Consider the following 25,935-nt stretch of genomic DNA (forward strand, 5'->3'; position numbering starts at 1 on the left):
TTCCATTGGTGGTCCACACACCCACTTCACCCTCACGACCACACCCGCCCCAACTTCAGGCCCATCTTCCTTCTCCTGTTACAGGCATGCTCTCCTGGGTGCGGCCTCCACGCAGTGACCACATATCCTTGCCTCATGATTCAGCTTGATGTCAGCTGGCTGTCACCCCAACCCCTGCAGAGACACAGCTCTTGCTGGGGACTTCTCCAGTAACAGTTCCAGTCTCTGAGCTCCCATTCCTGACTTGCCTCCGCAAGTTTCAAGCCTCTTCTTCTCAACACATGTCCTGACACCAGACTGGGCTAGCAAAGGCCGACTGGGCCCAGCTTGATTTCAGACCTTCCTGGGAAGCCCAGACTCTGTCTCGTCCCAGGTCCCTGAGCCCTGACATCCCCTGCCCCCAAGGTTCTAGCTCCCTTGCTCCTGGCAGGGCCTGGAATTGCCGTGTGCTATGGCATATCCAAACTTCCTGCCAATCAAAATCAGCAGGGCTCGTGTGATCCCTATTTGTGTCCCTCACAGGGCTTACGTCCTGGAAGGTTTTCATTAAATGTTTATGAAATAATTATCCTGCTGCTGCTGTTAAGTCATATCAGTCATGTCTGACTCTGTGCGACCCCATAGACGGCAGCCCACCAGGCCCCGCTGTCCCTGGGATTCTCCAGGCAAGAACACTGGAGTGGGTTGCCATTTCCTTCTCCAATGCATGAAAGTGAAAAGTGAAAGTGAAGTCACTCAGTCGTGTCTGACTCTTAGTGGCCCCATGGACCGCAGCATACCAGGCTCCTCAGTCCATGGGATTTTTCCAGGCAAGAGTACTGGAGTGGGGTGCCATTGCCTTCTCCGAATAATTATCCTACCTGCTGTTTTTCACTAGGCTGTAATCCTTTCATCCTAACAAAAGACATTTGAAATAAGCAAGGGCTACATTTCTGCTAATTTACAGATGAAGAAACTGAGGTTCAAAGAGTTTAATTTGTCCAAGGCAAGAAAGTGCTGAGCCGGGTCTAAAATCTGAGATTTCTGATTTCAAAGTCTGTGCTCCTTCTAGGATTCTAGATTTCTAGGATGCATGGAGCTCTCAGATACCACAAATGGACTGGGACAGGTCCCAGAAGGACATGTGGCAAGGGCCCTCCCAGGTGGATACAGCAAACTGTGAGAAATGGATGGAAATGTGGGCTAGATGGCAGGAAAACTCAAGAGTTTGGTAGCTGGTAGATAGTTCCACTCATACCTACCAGGTCAGTGGAAGAATCTGTTCTAGAATAGAATGGTTTAGTTATCAAGTCTATGGAAAACAAAGAGAAAGGAAAGAAACAGCTTATGTTGAAGGTTCAAGGAAGATCTCAAAAGTTCCATATAGCTCCATGACCAGACCTGGTTTGGGTCCATAAATTCCATCATACATGCTGAGTAGCAAGGGGAGGGGGGCTTGGCAGAAGCATGTCGAGAACAGGCTTATGGTTAAGGTGACAAGACCACTAAGGTAGTGTCTCTGGGATGTCACTGTGAGAAGCACTGGAAATGGGGAGGTACTTATCCTTCATCCTTTCGCCTGGCAGGTCACCCCTGAGCAAGTGTGAGCTCCATCCTGGATGCCTTCTACAGGGAACAGTAATAAGATGGGACTGACCCTGAGAAGAAACCCACCATGGTAGGGAGGGGCTTTATCATAGCCTCCAGTGTAACCTCAGCGCTGCAAGTTCAGTCACTCCAAACTAGTGTTCGGGGACTTTCTTGGTCGAGCTGTCTACAGTTTAGATAACTTATTTTCTCTCTTTAAAAGGAAAAACTTTAGAAAAGGGGGGAGGTTGTGGGAGACTATTTCCATCTCAGTATCTGTCCCAAAGTTCTGGTGTTTTGCCAGGATTGAAGCATGGTATACACAACATTGTTAAAAATAACCCCTTGATCGAACAGAAGGCGTGGGAGAGAGGGGATAACCAGGCGATTTTGCTAGTGGGCGGGGGAGGTGGGTAAGGAGAGGAAACTCAGACCCAGAGACCCTGGGAAGGGTTGTGTTCCAGAAATGTTTTGTAGACACAAGGACCAGGGAAATACTGTCCTCGATGGCTCCTTTCCAGAGAATTGCCCAGTAAGTGCTCTGTTTTGGGTGTGCTCTAGTATATAAACAGGCTGCCAGTTTCAAAGGGTTCTCCCAGGATTGAGTCTGCCATTTTTCGGTCCTGATTGCCAGCCTATGGGACAAAGGTCAGGGAATGACGACAAGGAGCAGAAATCAAGAAAGGTTAACAATGTCAAAAACCACAAAGGTCACAGACACAGAGGCCAGAAAAAGATCTATTGGATTTAGCTGTTGGGAGATTCTTGTGATTTGTGTGTGAAGGCTTCCAGACATTTCCTTCTATAACTAGACACTTAACGTAAATGGAATGCTCTAAAATGGACTGTTCCACAACTTGCTTTTGAAAAATTCAACGGTAAGTTGTGGGGCTGTGTCAGGAAATAAAATCTGACATCATTTTTTATGACTACATATTATTTCATCACATGGACATACTATATTTACTTAATTATGCTCAGCCAAGAGACATTTATGATGTCTCTAATTTTCTGCTACGATGAACATGCTGCAACAAGCATCACATTACAAAAACTTGTGTGCACAGATATGATTATTTCCTTATGTTAAATACTGAGAAGAAATATTGCTGGATCAAATGAAATCCACATTTTAGACTTTATTACACTTTTTAAGTGTGTGTGTGTGTGTGTGTGCTTAGTTGTATCTGACTCGGCGACTTCTGGACTGTAGTCTACCAGGCTCCTCTGTCCATGGGAATTCTCCAGAAAAGAACACTGGAGTTGGAGTGGGTTGCCATTTCCTCCTCCAGAGGATCTTCCTGACCCACGGATCGAACCCATGTCTCTTGCATCTCCTGCATTGGCAGGCAGATTCTTTCCCACTAGCACCACCTGGGAAGCCCTTATTACACTTTGCTTCCCATAATTTTCGAGAGAAGAAAATATTATTTTCAAGCTTTCCTCCAATCTCTCTGGCCATTCTTTCCCATTCTCCTTCATTCTTTCTCCTTCCTGTTCATCTCTTATAAGTTGATACTGCCCAGAGTTGTGTCCTTGGGTTCTCTTCTTCCTCCAAAAATTATAAGCTCAAATGCCTTCCAGAGCCAAGAAGTTACTGCAAATATGCTAACTGGGCCAGATGTAAGACAAGAAGGGGTAGGTCATGGTAAGTAGACAGGACAGAGTGCCTAAAAGTATTCACACTATTTGAAAACACGGTGCTGGCCACATGGCTCCCAGGTGGCGCCAGTGGTAAAGAACCCACCTGCCAACGCAGGAGGCACATGAGACACAGGTTTGAATCTGGGTCAGGAAGAATCCCTGGAGGAGAGCATGGCAACTCACTCCACTATTCTTGAATGGAGAATGCCATGGACAGAGGAATCTGGCAGGCTACAGTCCATGGGGTCACAAAGAATCAGACATGACTGAAGCAACTTAGCACGCATGCGTGTGCCGGCCACACAAAGCATGTCAACTTTATTTTGTAAGCTGCAGGTGTGGGACCCAGTCTACACACTTTCCCTGTACAACCTCATCTACAGCCCAAACTCCATCTACCTGCTGAGATTCCCATTGCATCATCTCTGGCTCTGACCTCTCCTCCTGGACTCCAGACTCATACATGTAACTGATTACTCTACATCTTTCCCTAAGTGTCCTGGAGGCATCTCATTATGTCCACAACCAGACTTGTGATCTCTGCCCTTTCCTCTTCTCTTAACAAAAGCCAGAATTGTAAAATCAGAAACAACCGCCCATCTTCTCAGGTTCCCTATCTCAATGAATAATAGCACTCCAACTTTTCCTATTTTTGAAGACAGAAACTTGGGAGTCATTCCAGATACTTCCCTCTCCCCAGCCATCCACACTCAATTAATCATCAAATCAATTCAGTAGGCACAGTATGCACTTACTGAGCACCTGATCAGTGCCAGGTGCTAGTTAGGTGCTTGGGTTGGCCACAAAGAGGGATGCTATGCTCCTGTCCTGGAGGGACAGACTGATTACAATGCCATGATCAGAAGTGGTGGCGTTGGGAGAAAAGTCACACAAGATGTTCCGCGAGAAAAGGAGAGATAGTTTGATTCTATTTCCTAAATGTTCCTCAAATAATCTTCATCATGGGATTGCCTTCAGCAGGTACTGCAGCAGTCTCCTAATGCATCTTTACGTTTCCTCCTCCAATCCATCTTCCATATTAGGTTAGAGAAACCTTTCCAAGTAGCAAATCGGATCGAGGCATTCTCTTATCTCTTGTCTAAAACATATCAATGATATCCCCACATCTTCTCACAGGACATCATCACAATCTTTTTAGAATGACTTGTAAGATCTCTCTGGACCCTGCCCTGGATGACATCTTGTCTTTCAGTATTCTAGGACGTAACACCATGCCCCAAACATGCCACATCACTTGTAGTTCTCTGAATATCCTTGGGTAGCTCATGCTCTGAGTTTATGCTGCCTGTCTAGAACACTTGACCTATTGTTTTCAATTGCCTAATTCCTAAACAACCTTTAAGACTCGGATAAAATATCACTTCCTGCAAAAATTCTTCTCAGATCACTTCACCCAAAAAACATGGCTTCTCCAGGCATTCTGTTACACACCCTCCTGGTGCTTCGGGCTTACAGTGGGGGAGGGAAAGGAACTTCTGAGGCATTTTGCCCAGGCTGCTGAAGAGGGGACAATAACATGTCCTTACCTGGATGTCTCTGAGAATAGGCAGTGCTGAGAAAATAGGGAGGTGTAGCGAGAAAACAGTGAATGATTCCAGAAGAGGTCAGGAGACCAGCAAAAGGCACAGCCCTTTGGGTTCTGGTTGGACATAGCCTTGAGGGGTCCATGAACCTTTCAGGTCCACAGGCCACATATTTTGAGAAACTACTGACATGATCCATTCCAATTACTGACACTTACAGTACCTACCTCTGCCAAATACCAAACAAAAACAAAAAAAGGAAAGAAAATTTTTCAACAGAATGATGGTGAGTCACCACTCACCAATGAGAGGATTTTCTATGGCTTTTAAATGCTAGAAGTAAATTATCAGAATGAAGGTCAAGAGGTACCGTGAATAATAACGGTGAAGAGGAGTGAAGCCAGAAGTTAGGGGGGAAAAAAGGGTTTTGACATCTCCAATTTAATTTGGTGTCTCTTTTCTGTATATTCACCGCATCCTATATTTTCATCTACCACAGCATCAACGCTATATTACATTTTGTGCTCATGTCTGACTCCCCCTCGAGACTGGAGCTCTAGGGTAGGGATTATGCATGACTCTGCATCCTTAGTACTCGAGTAGGGCATCCAAGATATGAAAATGCTTGTAAGATAAATAATGAGGGAAGGAGTGGGAAGGAAGTTTAGGCAAACAATGAATCAGTGCCTTATATTAAAAAATAAATTCTTTCATTGTGTCCAAAACATACTGAAATTGTCAAGGAACTGTATAAAGACTTATTTCTAAGAATACTGTTCACAGCAATGTTGTTTATAATAGAAAGAAATTGGGGTGGGGGGAGAAAAACTAAAAGGACCCTGGTGTTTCACATTTATACCTGATGCTTTATAGAAGCCTCAAGGTCAGTATTTCCCCAAATGAGCTCAACAGGCGCTTCCAAACTTGCCCTTTGCTTGTGGTCTCTAGTTTAGACAGTAAGGCCACCATCTCCCCTGCTGCCCAAATCAGAATGTGGGGGTCATCTCTACTCCTTCCTGTCACCCCAACACCAGTCACCTAAGGTCACTTCTCTTCCCGGCATCTCACCAACCCATCCTGTGCTCATCACTGCCTCTCAAGGGACTCCTTCCTCAGTCCCACCTCCTCTAATCCTTCCCCCCATTTGACATAATGATCTTTCTAGAGCACAGACTTGATGCTGTCCCTCCCTCAAAACCTTTGCTGACCTCATAATAATGGGCAGACTCCTTGGCGTGGCATTCAAGGCCTCTTTCCACCAGGACCTGTACCCTGGACAGCCCAGATTACTTGACAATGCGTCTCCTTCCTCAGTGTAAGCACCTCCCTCTGACTCTTTGCCTGGTCAGTTTCTAACTGTCCGCCAACTGTCGGCACAGGGGGCATTTCCTCCAGGAAGCCCTTCCTGCTTGCTTAGTCAGTCTGGATGCCCTCTTCTGGGTGCTCCTCGGTTCGCTCTGTCCCTGTGGTCACCACACTGTCCTGTCTCTCTCATGCACTGCTTCTTACTGATCACTGTCTCCCAAAGCTGTGCACGAGGCTTGGCAGAGAGAGGGTGCTTAGGGGCTGGGGAAGGGGCGGAATCTGCCTCGGGTCCCCAGGCAGTGAGGCGCCGGGTAACCAGTCACCAAGGGGAAGGAAGTGTCCGGATGGGGATCTGTAGGGTCTGGTGGAAGACCTTAGAAGTGGAAGATGCAGGAGGCTTGCTCCCTGGCCCTGAGGGCACTCTCTGCCACACTGGAGCCTCTGCACGGGGCTGGGGGATTAAGACCACATGCTGCACAGACAAGTGCAGTTCTAGGGGGCAACTTCTCCCGGCCAGTCTTCATTCTTTATCATCTCTGGACTGCAGAAACAGAAACGGCTCACCCTCAGTCTGAAGCTTTTCGTGACTTGTGCGGAAGACATAGCATCAACAGCCTTTTGTTTGGGCTTGACTTGGGTGAACATGCCAAGAAGACTGGTTCAGAAGCCTTTTGATGTCATTTCTGTCTCGTTACAACTCCGCTCCATGAGAGCCATTCACAAGCCCGTGTTTCTGAGGCTACAAAGCTGTCACCCTCTCAGCCCTGCCACAGCCCACAGAGCTATGTGGGATGCTCACCCAAGACAGCCAGTGTTGTAGCCAGAGCCGGGCCAGCACATGGGAGGGTGGAGAGGGCTCACCACTGTCTCTTGCCTTTCAACCTGGCTTGAATGTCACCGGAGCCCCGAGGTACAGCTCCACTGTAGGTCCCCCAGATGGTGATCTGGCACCATGCCTGCATTTTCAAACCCACTTCCCCAGTGTCCAACACAGACACTGAACAAAAAAGGCATTAAATGAGTGAACCAATAGACATGCAATTCCCAGTTGTTTGCGCTTATTCAGGGAGTCCATCAAATTCAGTGTTTAGAGGGGAGAATTATCTAGAATTTAATATGTCCTTGAATAAATTCATTAGATCTTTCTCACTGCTGATGCTGGTGGTGTGGCTGCTGGAAGGAAGCAAAGAGCACTGGGTCGGGGCGGGGGGCATGGTGTACATGCACGTGGCAAAAGAAGGTCAGCAGGACCCGTGCTTCCATCTCCCACCCCAAGCCAAAGCTGGCTGTGACAACCACGCTCATAGGACAGACAAAAGCGAGGGCATGGGAGCTGTCCCCAGCTCACACTCAGTAAGTGTGACACAGGGTACATTAAAGGTGAAAACTGGAGGACCTGGGGGGAACTACGTGCAGTGTGTGAAGGGTGACAGAGAGACACACAAGGAGCTGTGGGAGCCCCAGTCGACCTTTGCCTATGGATGTAGGGGAAGCCTCGCAGAGGAGGCACCATCTGTGCTGCAGTTTGACAGGTGGACAACGTGAGGAGGGACCCCTGGACGCACGCAAGAGACGCTGCGATCTGTGGCAGGTGAGGTTCGAGCTGCCTGTTGTCATCAAGGTAGTGGTCCTCAAGGCAGAGAATCAGGGGGAGAGCACCCCTGTCTGGGGCGGACAGTGTATGCACAGGCAAAGGTATAAAAGACTATGGTTTGTAGGGCAGGGCTCCCCAGCGGTTAGGGCACCAGCCAGCATCAGTTCCCGGGTGCTCTGATAACTCCATCAGGGGTTCAGAAGACTTTTTCTTTTCTTTTATCCCCTTTCTTTCTTTTCCTTTTTTTTTTTTTTTTCTTCATTAAATTACAGGTTATCAGCATCCTGTGTGGCTGAGATTGCCAAAAACCACACTTCCGGATATGTGGAGGCATTTCTGTATCAACAAATGCCAATCACCTGCGTTCGTATGCACAGTCTGTACAAGTCTGGACAGCTCCCGACCAAGACACGTCGCCGGAAGGTCCTATGGGAGTGGTGGCAGTCAAGTGTGAGGACAGAACAACAACAATTATTGCCACTGCTGTGCACTCACCGATGGCCAGCACCAGGCCACACGTCTCGTTGCATCCTCCTGACTGCCACAAGGTAGGGGCTGTTATTCCCACCTAACAGGTGAGGAAGCTGAAGCTGGGCAGGCCTAGGGGACCTTGTCCAAGGTCCCACGGCTAGTTAAGTGGCGAAGCTGGGACTCAAACCTGAGTTCGTTTGACTCCAAGACCCAGGCTCTTTTCATTTGCCCCGACTGAGGAAGGCGAGCCCTGGCCCCATTTGGTCTTTGCGAAGATAGCAGGAATGAGATGCTGTGGTCCCGGCGTGGGTACTGCTGGCAAGGCCCTGAACTCAAGGGATCACTGACCTGGGGTAAAGTCGGGTGGCAAACACACAGCATGATGTGGTTGGACGACTTCTGCCGTAGCTACAAATTTCTCTACTTTTTCTTTTTCTACTTCTCGAAATTCAGGAAAACCCTCAGAAAAGGACTGAAAGGTAGCCAAAAATTAGGCCTAATCACAGTCTGGGAAGAAAATGAGCAAGTTCCAGCTATAGAGGGAACATGGTGGCTTCAGCCCTGTAGCCCATGTCCCGGCCCCTCCCTCTCTGCATCCAGCTCCCAAGCCCTGCCTGCAAGGGGCTCATAGCTGACAAGGACAAGACCTGCTGCTCAAGGCAGAGGTCGCCCTGGGGATCCGGAGGTGGGGCAGAGGATGACTGCTCCTCCCTTTATCCCTTCGGCAAGTGCTCCTCCAGGTCACTCCTGCACCCCTGCCCTCTACAGAGCTGTGCCTGTGTGGACAGCTCACCTTGGCCAGCCTGCAGCCCCTGAACCCTTTGTTTCCTCCCTATAACCTCCTTGAGGGTCAGTGGCTTTGTTGAGCCTGCCGGAGACCGGGCTTGGGTCAAAGGCCCCAGTCTCCCAGCCGAACTGTCTTTCCCCACAGCCTCGAGCACTCTCTGCCACAGCCTCTGGCACTGCTCTCCATCCAGCCTCAGGAAGAACAGGTTACACCAGAGGCAGCTGCTGACCACATCTTTATAAGAGGTCACCGCCCCCGAGGCGTTCCTTCCATCACGGCTACCACGTGGGCTCACCGAGCCTAATCGAACCAGCGATCACTCTCACTGCATCCTCCCTTGGGGTGGAGGGGGAGTGGAGACGAGCCCGCTGTGGGGGAGGGGACCGGTGCAGGCAGCGGCCTCTGAGCAAGAAAAGAAAGGCATGGTCATCCAGGTGGCCACTTAATAGAAGGTTCAAAAGGTCCTGGGGCAAGCTGAATCAAGTCCCGCCTGAATCCCTGTTGCTGGTCCTGGGGGCTTGCAGGAGGGTGGTGGGGGGAGATGGAGAATGAAGCAGAGACAGCCCTTTACCTGGCCAGAACCCCACAGATGACACCACCCCTGGACACATGGGACCACGGGTAGTGGGGATAATAGGCACAGAACCATCCCTCATCCAGCCCCAGAGAGCTGGTTTCTGAGCCCAGGCCTCCTGTACCTGCCTTGCCCCATTTGGGGGGGGGTCTCACTCCATTTGGCGGTGTGCTTCCTGGGGCAAGCTCTGCAGCTGGCCCCTGGCCCAAACACTCTCAAGGGGCTGAGCGACAGAGTCCAATGTGTTCTTTCGTGTTTTACAACCATCTGTTTTCAAGTTGTTTTGCTGCAGGAAACTTCCCTGTACCAAGCTCTGGGAACAGGGGGAGGGAGGATGGGACTGTCCCAACATGAGAGGCACAGAGATGTCATGAGGTCAGCTGTCAATAGGCCTGCTGGTTTTGATGCTGTCAGCAAACAGGCTTGTGTTTCCCCCACGAGGGTCTCCCATGAGTAGAGACCATGTTATCCAGTCCTCTCCATGTAGTCCTGGACAATCTCGTCCACCTTCCCTCTGAGCTGTGTATATGGATTATCTCCTTCTTTCTCTCTCCAGCCCAGATCTCCCTCCTGAGTGGTTCACTGAACCCAGGCTCCTGGGTGGAGCCGTGGCTTCCCTCTGGCCACTTCACTTGCCTCTGCCTGGGCTCCAGGCATGGCAGAGGGGCAGAAAGCTCACATGACAGGAGGCAGGCATGAACTGGAGTCTTCCTTCTACCTGGGAGAGGTGAGGCTTCAGCCCTGCTTCTCTTCTCCAGCACTAGCTATGTGGGGAGGCCAGTCACCGTGGGGGTGAAGATGGAGTCGGGAGAGCCACAAGATGCTGAAACCACCGGCCTGCTCCCCGACCCTGCAGGGCAGAGCGTCTGCCTCCACCCGGGACTTGTGTGGGTGGAACTCAGACTCGGGCCCTCCTCCCACTGAGTAGCCAGTGTCTGGGCTGCTCCTATCCTGGAGCCTCGCACAGTGAGTGCGCCTCTGGGGAGAAGGGCCAGGATCACGTTTTGTGTTTTCACCACCTTTTGCTCCTCACAGGCAGCAGAGCTCCCCACGTGGGGATCTTGTACCTGAACCAAGAAAAGCAAAGCTGCTAATCTGACAAGATCAATCTCCAAATACCACAGGAATGCAGCCTGCCGGTCTGCTCTCACCAGGCGCTGGGCCTCTAAGCACATCTAGGCTTCCTGCTCTTGGGCAGAGCCTGGAGCTGGGGCTGCAAGGGGAGAAGCTGCTCCCACCAGTGTGTCTGACTTGCTCCTGAAGCCCCATCTTCCCGGGGATAGCCCAGGCATCCCCTACCCCAGGAGTCCCCCCTGGTCAAATTCTCATCGCCCCTCCCTGCTTAGGGGCCTCCTCTGTGCCTCCATTCAGGACCTGCTGTCCTCACCCCTCCCAGAGCTCATACACCTGGATGTGTGTGTACAGATGCTGCTTCCCTTAATCCTGAGGTCAGTGGGTACAGAGGAAGAAAGGGAGGTCTGGAGAGAGTACGCCAACCAGTCCTACTCACTTTGAAAGCCTGCGCCCTTATCACTATAGCCCATGCTTCTCAAACTACCTGGGAAGAAGGACTAGCTTTTTGTTTGTTTTTAAAATTTTTACTGGAGTATAGCTGTGGGTATTTGTATACGTATAACTGATTCACTTTGTTGTGCTGCATTTCAAATTTCAATTCTGTCACAGAGAGTGATCCTTTTATAAAATATAATAAAAAATGAGTCACTATAAGAATGAAAACACATACAAAATACAAGAAGCTCCATTTTTAAATTGTTAGATGACAAATGACAAAAACTTACTCTAATTGCTACAGACCCTTCTAACACTGTATTTTCAATTTCTCAAAAGTCTTGCTGCAGACCAGTTCACACACTTCTGATTCCACACTTCATAGGCTCCCTACTGACAGATGCCTGCTGGGGCATTCTGCCAAGGACTCTTGGTTGGAGAGTTTGAGAGAGGATGAGACCTAGCTCCTCAGGTCCTGAACTGGGGCAAGAGAAAAGACACACCCTGATAACATCAGGAGTGGTGAGCAGACGGAGGCCTAGCACTTCGTCTACAATGTATGAATTTATAACCAGAAAAAAAATCTCACTGGGTGGGTCTGCAGCATTTACCTGTGTAAGAAGTATATAGGTCCTTAGTCATCTAAAGAAAGAGATTTCTCCAAAGAAAACAACTCTGGCCATGTACTACAGATCCACCTATAAAGATCGGAAGATAGAGCAAAGAGGAAGGAGATGAGGGTGTAGCTACAGGGCATGAGTTCCTGGAAAGGTCGTGAAGCAGGGGTAGGTTGAGACCAGAAATGGAGCTACTTTATTTTATTTTTTAAATAAAAATATTTTTTCCCCATTTTTAGCCATGTGGCTTATGGGATCTTCATTCCCCACCCAGGGATTGAGCCCCTGACCTCAGCCGTGGAAGCATGGAGTCCTCACCCCTGGACCCCCAGGCAATTCCCAGAAGTGGAGAAACTTTAAAAGCAGATCATGGACTGGTTCCCAGAGGAGATCAGAACAACTGTCACTTAGGAACATATGAAAAAAAAAAAATTGATGGCAGAGAAACCAACAGGACACAGATGGCAGTTCCTCCAGCTACAAGCTGGAGTCCAGGTCAAGGGCAGGCATGTAGTCTGTCCGGCTCAGGCAGGACTGTCAGCCCTTGAATACTCCACAGAGAAGTTTTAGTTACTGAGCACTCTGCTCTTTCCAGAAAGGCCCAGCATCCAAGGATTTTACCGCAGAAGTACCTACTGAAGATACTTACATTCTCCAATCAAAAGGCATCTGTAATCCCCTATAGGTTCATGGTTCAGAGCCAAAACTCAGGATACAAGGTGGGATTGATGGGTTTGGCTCCTGGCTCTGTGTTGTTGTGACCTTGGGGAGGTTATAGTTTTTTCATCTGTAAAGTAGGCATAGCGACATTTACTCCATAGGGCTACTGTAAAGATTAAATAGGTAATGAACACACAATATTTAGCACAGTGGCTGGATAAAGCTGTGGGTGCTATAAAACTGTGATATTTTATACACACAGGCTGTCTGTGGCTGCCAATGGAGTATAAGCCATCAAGAGGAGAGATTTTAAGTGTCTTACATAATGCTGAAGCTTCTGGCACCTAGGAGAGTATCTGGTGCTTAGGAGCTGCTCAATAAAGACTTGTTGAATAAATGCTGTGCTAGTTATTATCATTAGGTTTACTATAGGATGGGCTTCCCTGGTGGCTCAGCAGTAAAGAATCTGTCTGCCAATGCAGGAGACATGGGTTCAATCCCTGGGTTGGGAAGATCCCCTGGAGAAGAAAATGGCAACCCACTCCAGTATTCTTGCCTGGGAAATCCCATGGACAGAGAAGTCTGGCAGGCTACAGTCCATGGGGTCACAAAAGAGTCAGACACTACTTAGCAATTAAATAACAACTACTTAGGATAGTAAAGTCAATGTGGCAGCTTCTTGAGGGATGAGAAAAACCTGAGTACGATTAAATAGTGATATGAAGGAGTCAATAAAGAGAATGAAGATCCAGGTTTTTAAAGAAAGGTTGGGGAATCAGCGCTCAGGGGAAGGGCCTGACTTCTATATAGAGAGTAAACCTGTCAAGACTCGATGACTAACCGGATATCTGATTTAGAATGGAAGGAGAAAGAATCGCGCCCAGATTTCTGACTCAGGTGACTGTGAATAGTGGTATCATTCACCGAAATAGGCAACATGGGCTGATTAGAATTATTGAAAATTTGGTGAGTTGGATACATTGACTTTGAGATGCTCAAGAGTCATCCAAGTGGAGCTGTTCAATAGGAAGTTGGATATTTGGGTCTAGAGATCAGAAGAGACCTGGGGTCCTAACAGATTTGAGAGTCACCAGTACATATGTGTAGCTGAAGCTAACACATAGTGAGAAGAGAAGAAAAAGGACCATGGTTGAATCCTGGCAGACATCAACATTCTTTTTTTTTTACATCAACATTTAAGGGTGGGTACAGGAAAAAGAGACTGCTTGTAAAAGAGACTGAGAAGGAATAATAGAGAAATAGGAGAATGAGAAGGAAGTTTGGACAAGCATTAATGAAGAGAGGGTTGCAAAATGTTCAAAATGGAGAAAGAGATCAATACTGCCAAATGTTTCAGAGAGGTCAAAAAAAGAGGTCCGCCAGTTGGATGTGTCCAGTCCTTCTGGGCGATCTGGACAAGAACATTTCAGGGAGGGGTGGTGGGAATGGAAGTGAGAGTACAGAAATTAAGAATAAGGGGGCATTAGGAAGCAGAGAGAGCAAGAGTAACAAGTCTCTTGCACACTCCTGGGCAAGGGAGTGGGGGAACATTCAGCTTGCTCTCCAGCTAGAAGGACAATGAATCTGTGGAAGCGGATGGTGCTCTATTCTCCTCTGTGATTTATGGTATAGGACAAAGCTTTACAGGGATGCCTTTCCCATCTTTCCACTCCTCCCTGGTGTTGAAGTGATAAAAGCCCCAGAATCCATGAAGGACAGAGAGGGAGGGGCTTTGGAATGTGGGGATACAAGATACCCAGCTACCCTGACCAGAAGACTATAAATTTTCAAATCCCCCAAGGCAGTGCAATGGGCCTCCTGCACCTTCTCATGCAAGGGTCCCCAAACAGGCAGCTGGGACTCCTCCAGACTTTCTACCTCAGAGATCTCAGCAAGGTTTCACAGACCATCATTTGCTCTCTGGGGAACTTGGTCAGCTTGGACTACGGCAATGATTCCTTAGTAGTGTGAGAATCACACGCACAGTTACAGACACACACCATGCCATGCACCCTGGCCTTCCCAAGGCAACAAACATCTCAAGAGAAGTGAGGTTTTCCTCTGTAGAGCTGGGCAGGAAGGCAGTTCCTACACCAATGCCTGTAGAGCCCCCACGGGGCATCTGGTAGACCTCTGTGATCTGGCCCCCAGCCACCCTGTCCATAAGACAGCAGCAGCAAGAGGCAATAGAAGGTGGCCACTGAGCACATAAGCTCTGAGGTCAGAGTACTCAGGTTCAATTTTAGTATATGTGCTGCCGAAGCGAGCACAGAGTACTCAGGTTCAAAACATCCTATCCATGCGACCTCAGGCCAATTGCTTGACTTCTTTATGCCTCCATTTCCTCAGAGCTAAAAGTGTATCAATAACTGTTCTATTTCAGAGGATTGTTGGGAAGATTGGGCGTGCTCAGTCATGTCTGACTCTTTGCAACCCTATGGACTGTAGCCCACCAGGCTCCTCTGTCCATGGGATCTTCCAGGCAAAAATACTGGAGTGGGTTGCCATTTCGTACTCTAGGGGATCTTCCCAACCCAGGGATCGAATCCACGTCTATTGCATCTCCTGCGTTGGCAGGCAGGTTCTTAAACAGAACAAAAAGGAAAAGGTCTTAGCAGAGGACCTGGGAGGTCAATGTTGATACACCAGTAGGTGTTGGCTGTCGGTGTTGCTGCTGTGCTTGGGTACAGCCTGGGTCTGGGTTCTAGTTTCTGCTGAAATTGTTTGCCGCAGGCCTCGCCTATGGCTGCATGCTTGCACCTGATGCTGAATGGCTCTGCTGGTGACCATCAGAAAGACATGAGACTCAATCTTTCACCAAAGCAAAAAATTTTAAAAAGCCACTTGAATGTTTGTAGCAAAGCATTGCTAGGAAAATGGGGAGTGTCCATTAAGATTTTATGAATAAGGGACTTCCTTGGTGGTCCAGTGGCTAAGACTTGTGCTCCCAATGCAAGGGGCCTGGGTTTGATCCTGGTCAGGGAACTAGAGCCCACATGCCACAGCTAAGAGTTCGCATGCCACAGCTAAAGATCCCGTATGCTGCAACGAAGATACCTGGCCCAGCCAAATAAATTAAGAAGTAAAAATATTTTTAAAAAGGTTTTATGAGCTATACATATTTTTTAAACCTACATTTTAAATGTATACCATGACCTATTCTGGGATCTTTATTTCTTTTTTTTTTTTTTTTTTTAGTATTATTATTATTATTTTTTTTTCCAGTGGGTTTTGTCATACATTGATATGAATCAGCCATGGATGATCTTTATTTCTTACTGAAAAAAAACTAACCTGATTTAACGCAAGTCATTGAAAAAACAATTCAATTAATGTCTAATATTAAATTTTGTTGGAAGGATCAAACATTCATAGCCCCAAGATACATCATCTCATTTCATTCTCTTGACTAATGAATTATGTGATGCTCTGACTTTTCCAAGATCATGCACAGCCTATTAAGTGAGAAAGCTGTGAGAATTCTGGGTCTCCACATCTCATCTCTTTCTAATCTATCACACATTGGTGTGTGTGTTAGTTGCTCAGTTGTGTCAGACTCTTTGTGACCTTGTGGACTGCAGGCCACCAGGTTCCTCTGTCCATGGAATTCTTTAGGCAAGAATCCTGGAGTGGGTAGTCATTCCCTTCTTCAGGGGATCTTCCTGACCCAGGGATCAAACTTGGATCTCCTGCATTGCATGCAAATTTGTTACCATCTGAGCCACCAAGGAATCAGCAATGGTAAATTTACTACTTAAAAGCCAATGAGCCGTTCTGAATAAAATAACTTGAATAAAGCAAGTGTGTTTTCTGGGTATGTTTTGAGTGGGAACAACAGAAGACCTGGACTATTTTTAAGATTATTATATTAATAAGGTTAGGACTATAAGGTGCTCTCCAATAGGAACTCCTCTTATAAGTGTTCTTGGATACCTAGTATGATGCTAGGCACATGGGCTTTCAGTAAGTACATAACAACTGATATCAGAAGACATGTCAAAATAGTTATTTTTCTTCGGTAACTCTCTCCACTGAAACAGTATTTTATCAACATTTCTCACACCCTCAGACTCTTAGTCTCCCAAGGGCAGAGATCCATATCCATTTATGTAACAAGCATTAAGCACCTACTAAGTGCTAAAGGGTCTGCTAAGTACTAGCAGCTATGAACAAGACCATATTTCTATGCTAAGGGGTGCACAGCCTACGATGGAAGAAGAAATATCAATACACAATTACAAGTACAATAACAGAGCAATGCGTGCGGCACTGCAGTGGGATGGGTTGAGGAGAGAGTACCAGTGTGTACGTGGGCAGAGGTCAGGGAAGACCTTCCCTTCCATGAGACTAATAGATGAAAAGCCCTAATCCACTGTACAGAGTTGAGCAGATGCTCAATAAATTTGAGTTCCTTTGGGTCTCATGCCCCCTCCTCCCCATCTCTCTCACTAGAGGACAATGTATCCAGGCAGGCAAGTTTTGAGGGGGAAAGGAGGCAGGTGCGAGAGGGAGCAGGCTGGCTTCCCAGAGAAGCAGGATTCTGCACCAGAGCATCAGCATCCCCTCCTTTACCACTGCCTGCTCCCCAGTCTTTGCTCAGGTGTGACAGGCAGTGACTGGGTGGGCTCAAGGAGGCATGAGACTTAGGAAGAGAGTGAGAATATGCTTCATACAGCACTTGGTAACAAAACAGAGAGACAGAGAGAGAGAGATTTAAGTTGGTTTTTATTCAGTTCAGTTCAGTTCAGTTGCTCAGTTGTGTCCGACTCTTTGCGACCCCATGAATCGCAGCACGCCAGGCCTCCCTGTCCATCACCAACTCCCGGAGTCTACTCAAACCTATGTCCATCGAGTCAGTGATGCTATCCAACCATCTCATCCTCTGTCGTCCCCTTCTCCTCCTGCCCCCAATCCCTCCCAGCATCAGGGTCTTTTCCAATATCAACTCTTCGCATTAGGTGGGGTCAAAACTAACATGTCAACAGAGCTGTATCAAAACCTCTTGTGTCAAAATATTGTTCCTACAAATTTCAAATTCCTAAATTTACTTAGAACTTTTTGGTCAAAATATCAAAAAACACTAGTTACCCATAAGGAAAAAAAATTAAACAAACCCAGATCCTGACACCAAGAATCATGCCTAACACCAAAACAAAACCATAAAAATCTCAAATGGATTATTAATTCAAATATAAACAATAAAGCTCTACAAGTATTGGATGAAAATAGACCAAGACAACTTGCCAATAACTTTCAAAATTATAAATTCATTGTTTGTATTGACAAAAGCACTGTGGAAATAAATCAGGCAGGGTGGAAACACCTTTCAATGCACAAGGCACTGGGTCAAGTCTTTAGACAGGTACTGCATTAGTAATGGGGATAAATCAGCTCTAGACAAAGGGTTACTCAACACCTGCACCAACAACGTTGAAAGCAAGTCTCAAAGGGATACAACTGATTCCAAGTAATTTAACTACACACCCAAGCAAAACTAGAACTATTTAAGAGAATACAAAAAAATCCTGCACATAAAGACATAAATTTCACATTGTTTTGAATCTAACAAAAAAAATTACCAGTCAGGCATATGAAGAATTAGAAAAACATAGGTCATTATCAGGAGAAAAATCAATTAAGAGAAACCACCCCAAAAATGATAGAGATGATGAAATTACCAATAGAAGAGCACATGAACATAATAAAGAATGAAGTGCAAGATATAGAAAGACCTTAATGGAACCACAGGGATTAAAAACACAGTATCTGAAGTGAAAACACACGAGATGGGATTAACAGCTGATTTAGACACCACAAGAGAAATATCAGTGGACGTGAAAACACAGAAATACCAACTATCTAAAATGAAGCACAAAGAGAAATAAGAAAAAATTGAGGGAAAAAAACCCCACCAACACAGGAGCATCAAACAAACCAGTTGGACCAATGGCTTAACATACATGTAATTGGAATCCTGGGAAGGGTGATGGACAGAAAAAATATTTGAAAAAATAAGGACAAAAAGCATCCAGATTTGATTAAAAGTAAATACAAACCCACAGATACATTGAGCTAGATAAATGCAAGTCAAGAATAATATAAAGAAAACTACAACAAAGTGCATCATATCAAACTGCTGAAAACCAGTGATAAGGAATAAAATCTCAAAAAAAGTAGCCAGAGGAAAAGAGAAACGTTACATACAAAGCCAAAAAAGGTGACAATGACAGAAGACATAGAAACTATACAAGTGAAAAGAAAATGAAGTTATATCTTTAAAGTACTGTGTGTGTGTTTGTGAAATTGTCAACCTAGAATTGTATACACAGTCAAAAACAACTTATTGAAGCTGAAGGTACAATAAAGACTTGATCAGAGAAACCAAAGCTGATAGATTTCATTGCCATTAGATTTTCCTCATAAGTAATATTAAAAGACATTCTTCAAGCAAAAGCAAAAGAACAAATAGAAATATGCATCTACACAAAGGAAAAAGTCAGTTCAATTCAGTTGTTCAGTCGTGTCCGACTCTTTGCGACCCCATGGATGGCAGCATGCCAGGCTTCCCTGTCCATTACCAACTCCTGGAGCTTGCTCAAACTCATGTCCATGGAGTCGGTGATGCCATCCAACCATCTCATCCTCTGTCATCTCCCTCTCCTCCTGCCTTCAACCTTATCCATCAGGGTCTTTTCCAATGAGTCAGTCTGATGCATCAGATGGCCAGAGTATTGGAGCTTCAGCTTCAACATCAGTCCTTCCAATGACTATTCAGGACTGACTTCCTTTAGAATTGACTGGTTTGATCTCCTTGCTATCCAAGGGACTCTCAAGAGTCTTCTCCAACACCACAGTTCAAAAGCATCAATTCTTTGGCACTCAGCTTTCTTTATGATCCAACTCTCACATCCATACATGACCACTGGAAAAACCATAGCTTTGACTAGACGGACCTCTGTTGGCAAAGTGATGTCTCTGCCTTTTAATATGCTCTCTGGGTTTGTCACAGCTTTTCTTCCAAGGAGCAAGCATCTTTTAATTTCATGGCTGCAGTCACCCTCTGCAGTAATTTTGGAGACCAGGAAAATAAAGTCTCTCACTGGTTCCATTGTTTCCCCATCTATCTGCCATGAAGTGATGGGACCAGATGTCATGATCTTCATTTTTTGAATGTTGTGTTTTAAGCCAGCATTTTCATTCTCCTCTTTCACTTTCATCAAGAGGCTCTTTAGTTCTTCTTCACTTTCTGCCATAAGGGTGGTGTCATCTGCATATCTGAGGTTATTGATATTTCTCCTGGCAATCTTGATTCCAGCTTGTGTTTCATCCAGTCCAGCATTTCACACGATGTACTCTGCATATAAGTTAAATAAGCAGGGTGACAATATACAGCCTTGATGTACTCCTCTCCCAATTTGGAATCAGTCCATTGTTCCATGTGAGTTCTAACTGTTGATTCTTGACCTGCATACAGATTTATCAGGAGGCAGGAAAGGTGGTCTGGTATTCCCATCTCTTTCAGAATTTTCCACAGTTTATTGTTATCCACACAGTGCAAAGGTTTTGACATAGTCAATAGAGCAGAAGTAGATGTTTTCCTGGGACTCTCTGGCTTTTTCGATGATCCAATAGATCTTGGCAACTTGATCTCTAGTTCCTCTGCCTTTTCTAAATCCAGCTTGAACATCTGGAAGTTCTCGGTTCACATACTACTGAAGCCTCACTTGGAGAACTTTGAGCACTACTTTACTAGTGTGTGAGATGAGTGCAATTGTGCGGTAGTTTGAGCATTCTTTGGGATTGCCTTTCTTAGGGACTGGAATGAAAACTGACCTTTTCCAGTCCTGTGGCCACTGCTGAGTTTTCCAAATTTGCTGGTATATTGAGTGCAGCACTTTCATAGCATCATCTTTTAAGGATTTGAAATAGCTCAACTGGAATTCCATCACCTCCACTAACTTTGTTTGTAGTGATGCTTCCTAAGGCCCATTTGACTTCGCATTCCAGGAGGTCTGGCTCTAGGTGAGTGATCACACCATTGTGATTATCTGGGTCGTGAAAATCTTTTTTGTACAATTCTTCTGTGTATTCTTGCCACCTCTTCTTAATATCTTCTGCTTCTGTTAGGTCATACCATTTCTTTCCTTTTTGGTGCCCATCTTTGCATGAAATGCTCCCTTGGTATCTCTAATTTTCTTGAAGATATCTCTAGTCTTTCTCATTTTATTTTTTCCTCTACTTCTTTACACTGATCACTTAGGAAGGTTTTCTTATCTGTCCTTGCTATTCTTTGGAACTCTGCATTCAAATGGGTATATCTTTCCTTTTTTCTTTGCCTTTTACTTTTCTTCTTTTCTCAGCTATTTGTAAGGCCTCCTCAGACAACCATTTTGCCTTTTGAATTTCTTTTTCTTGGGCATGGTTTTGATCACAGCCTCCTGTACAATATTACAAACCTCCATTCATAGTTCTTCAGGCACTCTGTCTATCAGATCTAATCCCTTAAATCTACTTGTCACTTCCACTGTATAATCATAAGGGATTTGATTTAGGTCATACCTGAATGGTCTAGTGGTTTCCCCTACTTTCTTCAACTCAAGTCTGAATTTGCAATAAGGAGTTCATGATCTGAGCCATAGTCAGCTCCTGGTCTTGTTTTTTGCTGACTGTATAGAACTTCTCCATCTTCGGCTGCAAAGAACATAGTCAATTGGATTTCAGTACTGACCATCTGGTGATGTCCATGTGTAGAGTCTTCTCTTGTGTTGTTGGAAGAGGGTGTTTGCTATGACCAGTGTGTTCTCTTGGCAAAGCTCTGTTAGCCTTTGCTCTGCTTCATTTTGTACTCCAAGGCCAAACTTGCCTGTTACTCCACCTATCTCTTGACTTCCTACTTTTGTATTCCAATCCCCTATGATGAAAAGGACATTTTTTTTGGGTGTTAGTTTTAGAAGGTCTTGTAGGTCTTCATAGAATCATTCAACTTCAGGTTTTTCAGCATTAGTGGTTGGGGCATAGACTTGGTTTACTGTGATATTGAATGGTTTGCCTTAGAAACAAACAGAGATCATTCTGTCATTTTTGAGATTACACCCAAGTACTGCATTTTGGACTCTTTTGTTGACTATGAGGGCTACTCCATTTCTTCTAAGGGATTCTTGCCCACAGTAGTAGATACAATGGTCATCTGAATTAAATTCACCCATTCCAGTCTATTTTAGTTCACTGATTCCTAAAATGTTGATGTTCATTCTTGCCATCTCCTGCTTGACTATGTTCAATTTACCTTGACTCATGGACCTAACATTTTAGGTTTCTATGCAATATTGTTCTTTATAGAATCAGACTTTACTTCCATCACCAGTCACATCCACAACTGGGTGCCGTTTTCACTTTGGCTCAGCCTCTTCATTCCTTTTGGAGCTATTTCTCCACTCTTCTCAAGTAGCACTGGGCACCTACCAACCTGGGGAGTTCATCTTTCAGGGTCATATCATTTTTGCCTTTTCATACTGTTCATGGAGTTCTCCAGGTAAGAACACTGAAGTGGTTTGCCATTCCCTTCTCCAGTGGACTACATTTTGTCAGAACTCTCCACCATGACCCATCCATCTTGAGTGACCCTACATGGCATGGCTCATAGTTTCATTGAATAGGACAAGGCTGTGATCCATGTGATCAGTTTGGTTAGTTTTCTGTGATTGTGGTTTTCATTCTGTCTGCCTTCTGAAATGTTGAGAATAAGAGGCTTGTGGAAGCTTCCTGATGCGAGGGACTGGCTGTGGGGGAATCTGGTCTTGCTCTGATGTACTAAGTCACTTCAGGCATGTCCGACTCTTTGTGATCCTATGAACTGTAGCCCGCCAGACTCCTCTGTCCATGATTCTCCAGGCAAGAATACTGGAGTGGGTTGCCGTGCCCTCTTCCAGGGGATCTTCCTGACCCAGGGATTGAACCCTTGTCTCTTATATCTCCTGCATTGACAGGTGGGTTCTTTACCACTAGTACCACCTGGGAAGCCCAGCTCTGATAGGCAGGGCCATACTCAGTAAATCTTTAATCCAATTTTCTGTTGATGGGTGGGGCTGTGTTCCCTCCCTGTAGTTCCTTCCCTGAGGCCAAACTACGGTAGGGGTAATGGCTACCTCCTTCAAAAGGACTTATGCCAGCATACCCCGAGGCTCTCAGAACTGTTGTATACAGTGCCCCTAACCCCATGGCAGGTCACTGTCAATCCATGCCCTTCCCAGAGACTCCTGGATGCTCACAGGCAAGTCTGACTCAACATCATTAGTCATTAGTAAAATACAAATTAAAATCATAGTGAGATACCGCTCTCAACCTACTAGTGTAAGTAAGTGTTAGTCGTTCAGTCGTGCCCGACTCTTTGCAACCCCATGGACTGCAGCCCACCAGGCTCCTCTGTCCATGAGATTTTTCCAGGCAAGGATACTGGAGTGGGTTGCCATTTCCTTCTCCAGGGGATCTTCCCAACCCAGGGATCGAACCCAGGTCTCCTGCACTGCAGGCAGATTCTTTCTTTCTTTGTTTCTTTTTTTCTTCGCAGGCAGATTCTTTACCGACTGAGCTACAAGGGAAGCCCCCCCCAAAAAAAAGAATAATAATAATAATGATCCTTCTGCAGGTAGGATCATTCCGCAGATCCTTCCTCTCAACCTACTAGGACAGCTAAAATAAAAAAGATTGATATCAGGGATATAAAGCAATTAAAATCCTCATGCTTTGCTGGCAGGAAAGCAAAAGAATATAATCACTTTGGAAAACAGTTTGACAAATACTCACAAAGTGAAGCATACATCCTCTACACAAATGTTTATATTGGCTTTATTTATAATAGCTAAAAACTGGAATTAACCCTTTTGACTTTTTTTTAACCCTTTTGACTGCTGAATAGATAAATAACATAAAATGTTATGCCTGTATAATGAAATACTATTCAGCAATAAAAAGGAACAAACAACTGCTACACATATGCTTGAATCTCAAATGCATTATACCAAACAAAAGAGGCAGACTCAAAAGGCTACTATATGATCCATTTATATGACATTCTGCAAATACTACAGGGACAGTGGTTGTTGAGGCCTGGGAGTCAAGGTGGGGGTTAACTGCAAAGAAGCATGAAGGAATATTTGGAGGTGATGATGGAAATATTCTATTGATTGTTATGGTAGTTGCACAAAGGTGTTATCAAAACTCATACAACTATACTAATAAGCAGTTTTTACTGTATATAAATTAAACTTCAGTGAATTTTTAATAAAATTGTGATACCTCCAAACAATTATATATTATGCAACCATTTAAAATATAAGATGAATCCATATATGCTGATAATAGGATAATCTCTAAGATATATTGTTAGGCATAAAAAGCAAACACAGGACAATAAAATACAGTCTGTTCCTTTTTATGGTATATTGGCTGTCTCCGGGGTCTGGAGTGGAAGTATATACTCTTTTGTACTGCTGAGTTCTTTTCCCCATGTGCTTGTATTACTTTCAATTATAAAATCCACATACAGGTCAAGGAAAACTCATAGGTGTCTGGCCCAGGGGCCTGAGCCATGTAGGTCTGAGAAAACCCATGTAAGAATATGGAACATACTGCCAGAGCCTGAAAAAGTGCTCAGTAAATAGCTGGGGGAAGCAAAATACTGGAATCAAGTCAGAAGGCAGAGCCTGGACGAAGATCTCTATCTGAACACCAGATATTCAGCCAGCAGAGCCCCCATTTTATATAAAGAGCTAAGCTTGAATGGCTTATGTTAGGAAAGAAAGGGTCCGTAAAATCCAAATATCCTGGATCTGCTGTTGGGCAAGCTGTCTGTCAGCATTCCTGTGCAAGGACGTTGTGTGCCCTAACCTCAGCCTCTAAGGGATGGGGTGCATAGCCTTCCCCTAGTGAGCAGAGCCCACTCCAAGAGGCCACCCCAGGGGCTCCTCTGGTGGTCTGAGTGCTACATCCTGAGCAGCCCCTCCTACAACCCCTCGAGTCAGATACTCCTAAAGCTCTCTGAAGGAGTGAAACAACCCCAAGGGTCTCACTGCACTCAGACCGCAGACAAGATGAGACAGCACATTAGGCTCTTTTCCACACGGAGGCTTCAGGAAAGAAAACCCAAAAGGAAAAGGCAGATAAGCAAGCAAGGCCTCTTAGGGGAATTTGGTGAAAGGATCTCCCAGGGTTTGGCAGGGCTTCTTTCAGCAGCCTGCAATCAAGGAAATCAGAACTCCAGGATGCCAAGTGGACAGAGAGCGAAGGTGCCAAGACAGCCAGCCTCAGAAACTCCTCTGCTTTCTTTCCTGCTTTATTTGGACATGCCTCCCCAAAGCCAGGTCCCAGCTTCTAAAAAGGACTACGAGCTTCTGTGCTGCAGAGCACTGTCTGGCTGCCTCTGGATACCTGGCTTCCTAGGGGGAGCACATAGGTCCTACCTCCTCTTTCTCCTCTGCAGAAACAAGCTGTGCTGGCAGGTACAAGCTTGGAGAGGAGGATGGGGTAAGGGGTAGCCAGGGCCGAGAGTAGGACTGGGGTAGAAGCCAACCAAAACCAAAGTCCTTTCAGGCACCCACAGACTCAAGGATGCAGGAGAGAAGGCATCACAGACTCTCACTTTCTCAGGAGCACACCACTTGCTACCAGGGGCAGGTGGGCCTGAGTCCTGGGCCATGGACCGGACTAGCCAGGTGATGGGAAGAAACCAGAGCACTTACCGGGGGAAGATGGCAGTCATCAAGGCCGAAGCATAGCCAGGCTTGCAGGTTCCCTCTGAAAAGTTTGCGTACTTGGTGGCTAACTCTGCAGGCCTGTGGGGAGAGAGGGAGAGTCAGCTTGCTGGGCAGTGGTTACTGCTTCATGAAGAGCTGTTGGTGTTTAAACCTTGAATCAAGCTTCGTTTCCTACAATCAGCACTTCAGTCCCTTTTCCACACCAAGTTTCCAGAGGCGGGTGGAGGGGAGGAGCCAGGACATTCTAAAGGAATAGCAAGGCCCTTCTGTGGAATTTGGTGAAAGGAACTCACTGGATTTCGAATAGATTCTTCACAGTAAGCCTGGTTGCAAGGAAATCAGGAACTCCATCCAGGCTCCCAGACAGGAGAGTGGAGCCCTGGAGACCTGAGGAGTGAGCTCCCAGGCTTTGATAAAATCACAGGCACAGCCCTTTCAACCTTCTTGAATGTTTCTACATGTCCAGCCTCATCTGCCTTTATTCTGTCACACATACTATGGTCCAGTCAGTGGGAAGTACTCAATGCCCTGAATACACATCATATATATGTCAGGGGGTTTCCTTGAGTATGCTCTCCTGCTACCCTATTCCCTCTGCCTGGAATGTTCTTCCTCTCGCCTCCTGGTCCTTCACAACTCAGCTCAGATGTCAGTTTCACTGGGAGTAACTCCCAGACCCCCAGATTGGGCTAAGTGCCTCCTCTGTGCTTATTGTCCATCCGCCGCCACCCACATTACATGCTTGCCCCCCTCGGCACTTGCTGTACTGAACTACAACTGTTGGTAGAAGGTCTCCGCCATGGCACTGTGAATTCCCAAAGTCAGGGTCTGATTTAACCCTGTACCCCCAGTTCCTTGCACAGAGAATGGGCAGAAGACCCCAATGATTTTCTGAAGGAAATCTCACTGACA

The 25,935-nt window shown here is 46.0% G+C and overlaps 1 protein-coding gene across 2 annotated transcripts in view; it reads right to left on the bottom strand.

The window, feature by feature from the left end:
• ST3GAL3 (ST3 beta-galactoside alpha-2,3-sialyltransferase 3) overlaps positions 1-25,935 on the bottom strand; it is a 204,236-nt gene that overhangs the window by 46,440 nt on the left and 131,861 nt on the right. For both annotated transcript variants that reach the window (XM_043461581.1, XM_043461580.1), the window contains one exon: positions 25,009-25,101. In XM_043461581.1, the coding sequence (XP_043317516.1) occupies positions 25,009-25,101 (93 nt within the window). The remainder of the gene's footprint in view (positions 1-25,008; positions 25,102-25,935) is intronic.

Source organism: Cervus canadensis, chromosome 2 (assembly GCF_019320065.1).
Source record: "Cervus canadensis isolate Bull #8, Minnesota chromosome 2, ASM1932006v1, whole genome shotgun sequence".
Taxonomy (NCBI): domain Eukaryota; kingdom Metazoa; phylum Chordata; class Mammalia; order Artiodactyla; family Cervidae; genus Cervus; species Cervus canadensis.